We start from the raw sequence: 14,428 nt of genomic DNA on the forward strand, positions 1-14,428 counted from the left end.
TAATTTGGAGAGTAAATACAATCTGTTTTACAGTTAGCTATTACATGAAAAGAGTATCTTCAAAATTACATTAATTTTGAACATATTAACTCCTACCTTTTACATATGGTCCATCCCTCCAACCTGTCTGCCAGAACTGATTTACACTCAGGTGAATTGCATGGGCAGGTAGGAAAGGTCACATGACCAACAGGTAAGTATGGGGTTACAGGTCACAAACAGGTCACAGGTTACAGAACAAAACATAAACAAAAGCACATGGCACTGAACAACTGACACATGGACAATGACACTGAACAAGACAAGATACTAAACACACAATACATGTACACCTGAACAAACAAGACATAATTACATATTAAACTCCACTAATATTACTTCATTCATCCGCCTTTCTTAAAACATTATAATTTAATGACTACACTATCCATAATACTTGGACAGGCTATCCCTGCCACAAGCTATTTCTATTCTTTATCAAGAAGCCCCTAACATGTCAAGATCACAATGTACGTCATGTACGTTATGTAAGTACAGTACACTCTGCCGATTGAGCTATATAGCTGTAAAGACCTATAATAGCTCTATTGACCTATCTGAAATAGGTCTTTTGAGCTATTTTCAAGTGATTTTCTTTTTTAAGGAAAACGGAACAAAGTCGCATTTAAAAGAAGATTGTATCATTAGGTTGATAACAAAAGACATTAAATATAAGTATTCTTTTTAAAAAAAAATGATGTAAAGAAATCGGAAATTTTACATTTATGAAAAATGAAAATAAACATCTAACTGTATGCTTTTTGTAGTCAACATTACCATTAACCTTATTGTTTTATGCGACTTTGCTTTAATTTAATGAAATTTGAAATCTGAGAAAATATAGCTCAATACAGCTATAATTTATAGGTGTATATAGCTATATAGGTCTTTATAGCTATATAGCTCAATCGGCAGAGTGTACTGGACCTGATTATAGAAGTACAGTACATCAGCTGTACATGTGCATTGCATATTGAATGAGGTAAAGCATATCTGTTACATAAATCGGGTGTATACCACAGTTAGTTTGATGTACACGTGCACGTGGGTATGGTCTAAAAGGGAAACCGAACTAAAGTACCGGGATATCAAATTGATAAAACTTTGTAATTTTATCAAAATAACTTGAAATTAGACTAATATTTGCTCTTTAGTTTAACATCAGCTATCCTAACAATTCATCAAATCAATCATCAAATATCCATGTAACTAAAGTTGATACATACATGAATTGCCAACCCTGGATATACTGAAAGAGGGTGATGTCCCTCTTTTGAAAATAAAAAAGAGGGTCATAGCGTGCGACGTCGCAACAAATATACAAGAAAAGTATATGTAGATATTAAATTAGAACTTGTTGAATGATATAAGCAAACCTTCACCGAATTAAGGATTGTATTTGACAAACATACCCACAGATATCTTCTGATTGTATGTATGAAAATTTGTTAAAATAATCATGAAGGGATCGGGGGATGTTAAAATAATCATGAAGGGATCGGGGGATATGGCTGTTGGGAATTGGTGTGGGGTGGGGTGGGGAGATCGGGGGTCATATATTTTTGAAATAATACAAAAACGCTTCACCGTTTATTTATTTTACAATTGATTCATCCTACATGTTCAGATGTGTTATAGCTTGCTTATACATGGGAGTTGATACATATTATAGAGTTGGCAAACAAATAAAATAAAAATAAAAAAATTACCAAGTACATTGTATATATACAGTATATATATGGCCCTATACGACCAAAAAGTATATATTTTTAATATTCCAGCCTTTCTTTAGAGTGTTGTAATATAATTTAGCTGTAGGGTATGGAATTATTCTTACAATATTGTACGTCAAAAGTAATCAGATGACTCCCCCCCCCCCACCCACCCACACACACACACTCACACACTCCCACCCTCAACAAATATTGTGAGAGTCGACAAATATTAGACTTGCTATTGATCTCATTGATTATCACACATTTTCTATCTTTTTATATTGGAAGGTGTTTATTGACTTGAGCAAGTCTACAGTATCCTGGCCACCTTTTAGACTTGCGCAAGTCCATAGATAAGAACATAATCATGTAGACTGAATGCAAGTCTACACAGGTATATGCAATTGCTTATTTCTTTACCGCTGTAGTTGGGAAATCCTAGATGAGTGTTTGCTTAAAATCAATTAAAACTGACCTCAATTAACATGTATTATACATGTATTACTTTAACCTGACACCTACTTACCTGACCTTAAAAATAACTCACTAAATATTTTAGCATTACCTAAAATCAGGCATTTATTTGAACTAACTCTTTAAATTTTCTCACCAGTACCATAACCCAGATTTATGAAAGAGCGGGGAGGGGGGATATGAAGGTGTCCCGATTTGTGACCCCCTCGATCCCCAAACAACAACAACACGAGTAAAAGTTTGAATAGAGATAACCCGTAAAACGTCCTCCTTTCCCAGAATTCTGTTTCGTATTGTCTGATTCTTCTCTGTGTGCGAGACAGCATAAGATTCTATACGTTTCTGTATTATTGGGGAATAAATTGTACTGTAGAATGGTTAAAAAAAATCCCTACGTAAATTATTTTTCTCACACAAGGATTCAAGCCTTCATGTTAAACACAGGTTACATTTCTAGATGAAATTTAGCGTAACTAAATAAACAGTTATCTCCCCTGTCGGCTGTCTCAGTGACACTCAGATTTAAAGGTATCAGTGGTGTTTATTGTTTCAGAAGAAGCGATCATCAAGATGACCACACCGCCAGCAATGACAGCAACAACTACAACAGAAAGCTGATAACCTAAAAACAATACAATAGCAGGCGGGTCGTTATTGACAATGTCTCAACAGGGTTCAGTCGACCTTGACCAAACAGAGGTCAAGGATCTGTATTTGACCTACTATGAAGAGGACGACTTGCGCATTAAAAAGACTATCCTTCCTTTTCTTGATAAAAGTGGAATATCTTACAATGTTCCTGGAGACGAAGGAGAAAGCGGGCTTGATGTCGAAATAATGCATCGTAATTTAATACGATGTCGTAAAACATTACTGATTTTGTCCCAGAAAGGCTTGGACAAGTACGTTTTCTCTCTACAAATGCTTTTGTCCCTTGAAAAAAGCGTGGAAAGGAACCAGATGAGCCTGATTATTTTGCTGATAGATGAATTGCTGGAGGACAAGATCCCGAGGATTCCCCTCCTCCAGCATGCCTGCCATATTGTCCTAGATAACAATTTACACGAGAGGTGCATGACACAACTCTGCACGATGGTAAAAGGTAAGTTTTCAATGATGTCTGCCCGTCTGACAATCGTTAAAGTTCACCATTTTAATGTTATTAACATGAACTAATAGTCTAACAATCGTTAAAGTTCACCATTTTAATGCTATTTAACATGACACAACTCTGCACGATGGTAAAAGGTAAGTTTTCAATGATGTCTGCCCGTCTGACAATCGTTAAAGTTCACCATTTTAATGTTATTAACATGAACTAATAGTCTAACAATCGTTAAAGTTCACCATTTTAATGCTATTTAACATGACACAACTCTGCACGATGGTAAAAGGTAAGTTTTCAATGATGTCTGCCCGTCTGACAATCGTTAAAGTTCACCATTTTAATGTTATTAACATGAACTAATAGTCTAACAATCGTTAAAGTTCACCATTTTAATGCTATTTAACATGACACAACTCTGCACGATGGTAAAAGGTAAGTTTTCAATGATGTCTGCCCGTCTGGCAATCGTTAAAGTTCACCATTTTAATGTTATTAACATGAACTAATAGTCTGACAATCGTTAAAGTTCACCATTTTAATGCTATTTAACATGACACAACTCTGTATGAAGGTAAAAGGTAAGTTTTCAATGATGTCTGCCCGTCTGGCAATCGTTAAAGTTCACCATTTTAATGTTATTAATATGAACTAATAGTCTGACAATCGTTAAAGTTCACCATTTTAATGCTATTTAACATGACACAAGTCTGTATGAAGGTAAAAGGTAAGTTTTCAATGATGTCTGCCCGTCTGACAATCGTTTAAGTTCACCATTTTAATGTTATTAACATGAACTAATAGTCTATGCTGTCGTATGATAAAACATCATGTTATACTTCAACAGTATTCACTTGCACTTAATGAATTTAAAATTGAATTTGCCTGTCTTTACTGACCTACACTAGAGTTAAAATTGAATTTGCCTGTCTTTACTGACCTACACTAGAGTTAAAATTGAATTCGCCTGTCTTTACTGACCTACACTAGAGTTAAAATTGAATTCGCTTGTCTTTACTGACCTACACTAGACTTAAAATTGAATTCGCCTGTCTTTACTGACCTACACTAGAGTTATACTATCTGGTTGAATAAGACAAAAGAATTTAATATCAGCAAGTGTTAAGACAGAGAAACCAGTCTGTTGCCTTTAAAGCAAGTCAGCTATTTCCGGGAGTCCAAAAGGTCAGGAGTCGGTAAATTCTGGTGTCGGTTAAAACAGGAACTGGTAAAGTCAGGTGTTGGTATATAAAGTCAGATGTTTGTAAAGTCAGGTGTTTGTTAAGTCAGGTGTCGGTAAAGTCAGATGTTTGTAAAGTGAGGTGTCTGCAAGGTGAGATTGGCATTATTAATAAGGTCAACTGTCGGTAAAGACAGGCATCAATAAAGACAGGTGTCAGTAAAATCATGTGTCAATAAAGTCAGGTATTGGTTAAGTTCGATTAATTTAAACATATTTTTAATTATTCTTTTGAAAATAATGTTTCGGCAAAGAAAAGAGTGCATAAACTCATGTGAATGTAATGTCAGATGTCTGTAAAATTCATACATGTATTTGAAAAGAAAGATGAAAAATGTAGTATGTCGGGGTATAAGTAGTAAATAGTATATTATTAATTAGCTCACCTTGGTCCTCCGGACTTATGCCACCCGTGGCCTCCGTCGTCTGTCCGTCTGTCGTCCTTACGTCAACAATTTCTTCAAACAATTTCTTCTTCTTACCACTAATTGGAATTTAACTAAATTTGACTGGAAGCATCCCTAGGTAATGGGGATTCAAAATTGTACAAATGCTGGGGCTGACCCCCCAGGGGGCTGAGGGGCGGGGTCAAAAGGGGACAATTTGGCTATATTGCTATAAACAACTTCTTCTGTAGAATTGTGAAATGGATATCAATCATATTTGGTCAGAAGCATTCGTGGGAGGCAGGGATTAAAAATTGTACAAATGATGGGGCCGATCCCCAAGTGGGCTGAGGGGCGGGGCCAAAAGGGAACAATTTGGCTATATTGCTATAAACAACTTCTCCTGTAGAACTGTGCAATGGATATCAACCATATTTTACTGGAAGCATCCCTAGGTAGTGGAGATTCAAAATTGTACAAATGGTTGGGCTTAACCCCAAGGGGGCTGAGGGGCGGGGCCAAAAAGGGTTATTTGGCTATATTGCTTTAAGCAACTTCTTCTCTACAACCAAAAGATGGACATCAACCATATTTGACTGGAAGCATCCCTAGGTAATGTGGATTCAATATTGTACAAATGGTGGGGCTGACCCCCCAGGGGCGGAGGGGTGGGGCCAAAAGGGATTTATATGGTTTTATTGCTTTTAGAGACTTCTCCTCTGGAACTAAGAGATAGATATCAACCATATTTAACTGGAAGCATCCCTAGGTAGTGGGGATTCAAAATTGTACAAATGGTGGGGTTGACTCCCCAGGGGACTGAGGGGCGGGGCCAAAAGTTTTTTTGGCTATGTTGCTTTGAGCGACTTCTTCTCTACAACTAAAAGATGAATATCAACCATATTTGACTGGAAGCATCCCTAGGTAGTGGGGATTCAAAATTGTACAAATGGTGGGGCTGCAGTCATGATCTTAGAATTGACCCTGGAGTCTGTCCAACCCTCGCAGACTTAACCTCTGGGTCATAACTTTGAAACAGTTGAGATCCCCACCCCAAAACTGTATATACAAATGCTGGGCATAAAGAGACAAATGCAGCCATGATATTATTATTGATCCTGGGGTCTGGCCACAACCCCTGGGACCTAGTTTCTGAGTCACACCTTTTAACCAGTTGAGATCCCCACCCCATAACCAAACATAAAATTGCTGGGCATGAAAAATCTAATACAGATAGGATACAAGGAATGTCCTTGGGGTCTGGCCCATTCCTTTGAATCTTATTTGGATTTTTTTTTGCCATGATTACTTGATATCCAGGTGAGCGATACAGGCCCTCTGGGCCTCTTGTTAGAAAATATATTACCAATTTCACTGACGAAAACACTATCCAAAATATGGTAACGCAATATTTAAAGGCAAAATCTACAGTGTAAATATTTGTATTCATTTTACGTATATATTTCTCCAGCTGAAACGACCTTGAATGAACTTCTACCTGCCGGAAACTTTGCTACAGGGATGGCCTGGTCTCATTTCCAAGGATATCTTAAAATCATTCTTCCAGGTAATAAGTAGAGATGGTTTAAACTATCAATGTTATAAGGTAAAGTGCAGTAAGGATTTACCAATACATCTTTTAATTATATCAATGTTCGGGTTGATGTGGTGACAAAAATACATACAAAATGATTCTGTGCACTTATACATAGCATAAATCTATTTTTTGCACCAAAAATGCAAAAAAAACCAATTTAAATGTTTTTTATGATTTTTCTGCATAATTTAATATACATGATATACATTGTATTACAATATAGAAGTTTATTTGTTTTGCTTCTTCATTTCCAACAAGATACTTACACAAGTATTCTGCTCTTGTATGGTAAATTCTTATTTACTTTATTTCAACTTCCATATAGATCACATTATGAGATTTAAGATTACCATATCTTGCCATGTGCTTTATATATCAGTACAAGTTCACAAGATATGTTTCTTTTATTATGGCTTGTTTTGTATATAAATGAGTACTGGTTTTTCATATATATATATATATATATATATATATCACATAATTTTAAACTTGTTGAGATACAGAATGTTTTATATTATTTTCTCTTGGACATAAACACAACATTTCTTCTATTTCTACATGGTTCTTACACAAGTATTTTTGCTTGTTAGTTAAATTCTTACTTACATTTGATCAATTTCCATATGAATCATTGTTCTCGGTATATGCTGTAAACCCGCTAACAATCCTGGTCTTTTCTTATTATTCAGTTTAAAATATTCAAAACTTTAAAACACTTTCAGTGCATAATAAATGAGTATATTCAAATTTGACAAAAACAAAACCAACATTAGACAAAGCTCTTTAACTGTAGTTTAGTCCAGTTGCAACACTATGCTGTAATTCGTCGCCGATGAACTTTGAATACCGTGCAAACATTGCGGTATGACGTCGTCACTTTTGGTTGAATAACCTATAAAAAAAAGTCAATCACTATATGGGAATAGCCAAAATGATATTATATATATCTGTTACTATGTAAAAACAAATCAGTTGATATTGATCACTAACCCAGTGGTTATGCTCTATTATATGCATATATACATGTTGATCTTGATCACTAACCCAGTGATTATGCTCTATTATATTTTTAAATACATGTTGATATTGATCACTAATCCAGTGGTTATGCTCTATTATATTTATACATACATGTTGATATTGATCCCTAACCCAGTGATTATGCTCTATTATATGTATAAATACATGTTGATATTGATCACTAATCCAGTGGTTATGCTCTATTATATGCATATATACATGTTGATATTGATCACTCACCCAGTGATTTTGCTCTATTATATTTATATATACATGTTGATATTGATCACTAATCCAGTGGTTATGCTCTATTATATGCATATATACATGTTGATCTTGATCACTAACCCAGTGATTATGCTCTATTATATTTTTAAATACATGTTGATATTGATCACTATCCCAGTGATTATGCTCTATTATATTTTTAAATACATGTTGATATTGATCAATAACCCAGTGGTTATGCTCTATTAGATGTATACATACATGTCGATATTGATCCCTAACCCAGTGATTATGCTCTATTATATGTATAAATAAATGTTGATATTGATCACTAACCCGGTGATTATGCTCTATTATATGTATACATACATGTTACTATGTAAAAACAAATCAGTTGATATTTATCACTAACCCAGTGGTTATGATCTATTATATGTATACATACATGTCGATATTGATCCCTAACCCAGTGATTATGCTCTATTATATGTATACAAACATGTTGATATTGATCACTAACACAGTGGTTATGCTCTATTATATGTATACAAACATGCTGATATTGACCACTAACCCAGTGGTTATGCTCTATTAGATGTATACATACATGTCGATATTGATCCCTAACCCAGTGATTATGCTCTATTATATTTTTAAATACATGTTGATATTGATCACTATCCCAGTGATTATGCTCTATTATATTTTTAAATACATGTTGATATTGATCAATAACCCAGTGGTTATGCTCTATTAGATGTATACATACATGTCGATATTGATCCCTAACCCAGTGATTATGCTCTATTATATGTATACAGACATGTTGATATTGATCACTAACACAGGGGTTATGCTCTATTATATGTATACATACATGTTGATATTGATCCCTAACCCAGTGATTATGCTCTATTATATGTATAAATACATGTTGATATTGATCAATAACCCAGTGGTTATGCTCTATTATATGTATACAGACATGTTGATATTGATCACTAACACAGGGGTTATGCTCTATTATATGTATATATACATCTTGATATTGATCACTAACCCAGTGTTTATGCTCTATTATATGTATATATACATCTTGATATTGATCACTAACCCAGTGTTTATGCTCTATTATATGTATATATACATCTTGATATTGATCACTAACCCAGTGGGTATGCTCTATTATATGTATACATACATGTCGATATTGATCCCTAACCCAGTGATTATGCTCTATTATATTTTTAAATACATGTTGATATTGATCAATAACCCAGTGGTTATGCTCTATTATATTTATACATACATGTTGATATTGATCACTAACACAGTGGTTATGCTCTATTATATGCATATATACATGTTGATATTGATCACTATCCCAGTGATTATGCTCTATTATATGTATAAATACATGTTGATATTGATCAATAACCCAGTGGTTATGCTCTATTATATGTATACATACATGTTAATAAAATATTTCATTGCTGCGAAAGGAAATGTATCTGTTAAAACACTTGCAGAGATGTACTTGAAACGTTTCCTATATTATAATTTTCATCTTGAATATGAATTAATATTTAAGTCACCTTTTGTGAAATGGAACGTTTCAGAACTGGCTACCCATGTGACCAGAAGTAAGTGGTTCCAGGCCTTCCCCGGCCACATGCCGGTTTGTCTCTTCATGTTACTGCCTACCAGTGCCCACGGTCCGCCCAGCATCAGTGACCTTGACCCCAACATTCAGTATGTCGGCACTCTCCATATTCCAGTTGCTGGTAGAGAATTCACTCCGGCAGTGTATAAAATCACAGAGAAAATCGGAGACCAAAAGGTACGTCACAACTTACTGAATTTCCCTGTTTGTAGTGGAAATGTTTGTATATAAGACTAATAGAATCAATCACTCCTGTGTGATGTAGACAGAGAAATAGAATCTATCACTCCTGTCTGATGAAGACAGAGAAATAAAATCTATCACTCCTGTGTGATGTAGACAGAGAAATAAAATCTATCACTCCTGTGTGATGTAGACAGAGAAATAGAATCTATCACTCATGTGTGATGTAGACAGAGAAATAGAATCTATCACTCCTGTCTGATGTAGACAGAGAAATAAAATCTATCACTCCTGTGTGATGTAGACAGAGATATTTCAACCAGAGGGTGAGATATGTCTGTCTACATCACACAGGAGTGATTGGTTATTTTTCTCCCACATTTTCATACCGTAAAAATACCTTCACTGCGAAGTTGTATTTTTGACCCCAATACACCGAACTATAATGAATTAAATTCATTCATAGAATCTTCCCCTACCTTGAGGGTGTGACAGAGAAATCTCCAACCCGAGGGAGGATGCTTTTTGGTTGTCTCATCCGAGGCTCTGCCGAGATTTCTCAGTTACACCCTCAAGGTGGGGGATGATTATTTTTCTCCCATCCTATTAATTCTTTCACAGCTCCACCCACAGTAGTCTGCCATGTTTGTAAACAGATGTGGGGTATGTATATCGTCATTCACGTTTGATGACGTCACAATTACCGATGACGAATTTTAATGACGTCATAATTGAACACATGCTTATCGGCACCAGGCTATCTCCCCCGAGGGGGTGACTAATAGAATCTTTCACCCCCTTGGGGGTAAGATAGGAGAATCTCAACCCGAGGGGTTGATCCATAATCAGACTGATGATTCTTGAGACGATTGCAGTTAATTAGAATACAGGCATGTCCCTCACAGATTGTTTAATCTGTCAATTTTTATTCTTTGCTATATTAGCATTGAATGTATATTCCACTTCATAAGTGTTTTAGTCCTAGGTCCTAAGTAATTCTTGTGCGATATACAAGTATTCATTCACTATTAACTATGTCTTTTATTTACTTATTTTGAATACTACTTATCTGTGATCACATTTAATGCTTTTCATATATCAACACTATTTTTATATATTTATTGTTTCAAAAGGGTCATATCCCGGGGCCTTTGTAGGTAGGGGACTCCCAATCACTTACATACCTGGGATATGGATATTCTCTTTTTCTGTGATAATTATTACTGCTTTTTATTAATATATGTTATTATCTCCCTTTACTTGTAATATAATGTGTTATTGTTAGTTTACATATGTTTGTCGCAACAATAGCTCTAAAGAGCTAATGTTCCTTGTTTACCTGTATGCGACGTTAAATACAGTTTCTTGTATTGTATTACTGTCGTGATGGATACTGACTGGACATTAAATCAGCATCTTAGACTGTTAAATTTTATTAAAATAATGATTAGAATACAAAAAAATGAAATACCTATTTGAACATCATGTATTGAAATTAGAAGGTCAAACAAAGTTAAATTTTACTGCACAATATGGCATTTCGTCAATTCTTTTATTGATGAAAAATATAACATCAATAAAATAAATTGATATATATATACCAAAATTCAACATTTTTCACACAACTTGGTTATCTGCCCTGTAACATAGTGGAGGGGACAGTAAGTATTTTTGTTTTTTCAACAGCCTGGCTGTCAAGGTCAAATAAATAAAAACTCCACATACAAACTATTTTGAAATACTTGTTTAAGTAGAAAAGCAAAAAAGGGAAAGCGCTTATATAAATCACTTTGTAATGTACTTATGCAACATGTACTATATCAATTACCAGGTATATATATTTAAACCAATATTGCATGTAAACCATGTCAGAATAATTCCATTCACAATGTCACGGCTAGCCTCGGTGACTGGAAATCCATCAGTGGAGTATATACTACCTTGTTGCATAAAAATTATTACTGGAAATAACAAGAAGGGACAAAAACTCACTTTTCATTTTAAAGTTATTTTTCAAACACATGAATCACTACTGGATCAGCTTAGTTTCTTGGTCTCAAACATAGCACCGATGAGTTCTCACATGATTTAGCTATTTAAAGGGATATATAGCTGTGGTCTAGTGTTTCACAAGTACGGCTACTGTGTCAAGGGTTATGGGTTCAAGGCCTTTTGTAAAATCTTTCTCAGCAGCCATCTTCCAAACATAAAAATGTGAATCGTGATCATTGCTCTTGATCTCGGTCAAAAAAAAGCTTTATAAAGGTTTTAGGCTTTTTTGCGTCTTAATATTTGATCAAAATCCCAAATAGCCTGCAGTTTAAGATCTTAAAAAATTAGGAAAAAAATCATGAAAGACACTTTCTATATTTTAGGGGTTTTATGATTTGGTTACAATATGTACTGTAAACAAATGTCTAACTCTGTTTATTAAAGACAGACTACTACTGCTGTGCTGAGTACCCAAGTGCCCTGTGTGCCTTGGGGATCATGGACAGACAAAGGTTATGTGACTTCCGACCTCGTGAACGCATGTTGGAGGTGGAAAGATTTCACTACAAGCTTCAGGAGATCATCAACCATGACAAAAACAGGGCCTGTAACGACTTGGCTAAAAGTCTGATATACAATGGTAGGTAACATCTGGCTAAATGTCTGATATACAATGGTAGGTAACATCTGGCTTAATGTCTGATATACAATGGTAGGTAACGTCTGTCTAAATGTCTGATATACAATGGTAGATAACGTCTGGCTAAATGTCTGATATACAATGGTAGGTAACGTATGACTAAATGTCTGATATACAATGGTAGACAACGTATGACTAAATGTCTGATATACAATGGTAGGTAACGTCTGGCTAAATATCTGATATACAATGGTAGGTAACGTATGTCTAAATGTCTGATATACAATGGTAGATAACGTCTGGCTAATTGTCTGATATACAATGGTAGGTAACATCTGGCTAAATATCTGATATACAATGGTAGGTAACGTATGTCTAAATGTCTGATATACAATGGTAGATAACGTATGACTAAATGTCTGATATACAATGGTAGACAACGTCTGGCTAAATGTCTATTATACAATGGTAGGTAACATTTGGCTAAATATCTGATATACAATGGTAGGTAACGTCTGGCTAAATGTCTGATATACAATGGTAGATAACGTATGACTAAATGTCTGATATACAATGGTAGGTAACATCTGGCTAAATTTCTGATACACAATGGTAGACAACGTCTGGCTAAATATCTGATATACAATGATAGGTAACGTCTGGCTAAATGTCTAATATACAATGGTAGGTAACGTCTGGCTCAATGTCTGATATACAATGGTAGATAACGTATGACTAAATGTCTGATATACAATGGTTGGTAACGTCTGACTAAATGTCTGATATACAATAGTAGGTAACCAATCTGATATACAATGGTAGGTAACGTCTGTCTAAATGTCTGATATACAATGGTAGGTAAAGAATGCATAAATATCTGATATACAATGGTAGGTAACATCTGGCTAAATTTCTGATACACAATGGTAGACAACGTCTGGCTAAATGTGTGATATACAATGGTTGGTAACGTCTGACTAAATGTCTGATATACAATGGTACGTAAAGAATGCATAAATATCTGATATACAATGGTAGGTAACATCTGGCTAAATGTCTGATACACAATGGTAGACAACGTCTGGCTAAATGTGTGATATACAATGGTAGGTGACGTCTGGCTAAATGTCTGATATACAATCGTAGATAACGTATGACTAAATGTCTGATATACAATGTTAGGTAACATCTGGCTAAATGTCTGATATACAATGGTAGACAACGTCTGGCTAAATGTATGATATACAATGGTTGGTAACGTCTGACTAAATGTCTGATATACAATGGTAGACAACGTCTGGCTAAATATCTGATATACAATGGTAGACAACGTCTGGCTAAATATCTGATATACAATAGTAGGTAACGTCTGGCTAAATGTCTGATACACAAAGGTAGACAACGTCTGGCTACGTATGACTAAATGTCTGATATACAATGTTAGGTAACATCTGGCTAAATGTCTGATATACAATGGAAGGTAACGTCTGGCTAAATATCTGATATACAATAGTAGGTAACGTCTGGCTAAATGTCTGAAATACAATGGTAGATAACGTATGACTAAATGTCTGATATACAATGGTTGGTAACGTCTGACTAAATGTCTGATATACAATAGTAGGTAACCAATCTGATATACAATGGTAGGTAACGTCTGGTTAAATATCTGATATACAATGATAGGTAACGTCTGGCTAAATATACAATGGTAGGTAACGTATGACTAAATGTCTGATATACAATGTTAGGTAACATCTGGCTAAATGTCTGATATACAATGGAAGGTAACGTCTGGCTAAATATCTGATATACAATGATAGGTAACGTCTGGCTAAATGTCTAATATACAATGGTAGGTAACGTCTAATGTCTGATATACAATGGTAGGTAACGTATGACTAAATGTCTGATATACAATGGTTGGAAACGTTTAGCTAAATGTCTGATATACAATGGTAGATAACGTCTGGCTAATTGTCTGATATACAATGGTAGGTAACATCTGGCTAAATTTCTGATACACAATGGTAGACAACGTCTGGCTAAATGTCTGATAAGCAATGGCAGGTAACGTCTGGCTGAATGTCTGATACACAAAGGTAGACAACGTCTGGCTAAATGTCTGATAAGCAATGGTAGGTAA

At 34.9% G+C, this 14,428-nt stretch overlaps 1 protein-coding gene and 1 long non-coding RNA gene across 5 annotated transcripts in view; one reads left to right on the forward strand and one right to left on the reverse strand.

Moving 5' to 3' along the window:
- Positions 1 to 452, reverse strand: part of LOC110447481 — a 6,153-nt gene extending 5,701 nt beyond the window's left edge. Inside the window, exon 1 of the long non-coding RNA XR_002462599.1 lies at positions 97 to 452. This is a non-coding gene — a long non-coding RNA (uncharacterized LOC110447481). The remainder of the gene's footprint in view (positions 1 to 96) is intronic.
- Positions 1 to 14,428, forward strand: part of LOC110447478 — a 38,656-nt gene that overhangs the window by 6,084 nt on the left and 18,144 nt on the right. For 2 of the 4 annotated variants that reach the window (XM_021493210.1, XM_021493213.1), the window contains exons 2-5: positions 2,782 to 3,330; positions 6,431 to 6,526; positions 9,424 to 9,644; positions 12,087 to 12,282. In XM_021493210.1, the coding sequence (XP_021348885.1) occupies positions 2,889 to 3,330; positions 6,431 to 6,526; positions 9,424 to 9,644; positions 12,087 to 12,282 (955 nt within the window). In that variant the 5' untranslated portion in view covers positions 2,782 to 2,888. Of the gene's footprint in view, positions 1 to 2,781; positions 3,331 to 3,726; positions 3,769 to 6,430; positions 6,527 to 9,423; positions 9,645 to 12,086; positions 12,283 to 14,428 lie in introns of those variants that run through there. The other 2 variants (XM_021493212.1, XM_021493214.1) reach the window with 2 other exon arrangements.

This window comes from Mizuhopecten yessoensis, unplaced genomic scaffold (assembly GCF_002113885.1).
Source record: "Mizuhopecten yessoensis strain PY_sf001 unplaced genomic scaffold, ASM211388v2 scaffold3431, whole genome shotgun sequence".
Lineage (NCBI taxonomy): Eukaryota > Metazoa > Mollusca > Bivalvia > Pectinida > Pectinidae > Mizuhopecten > Mizuhopecten yessoensis.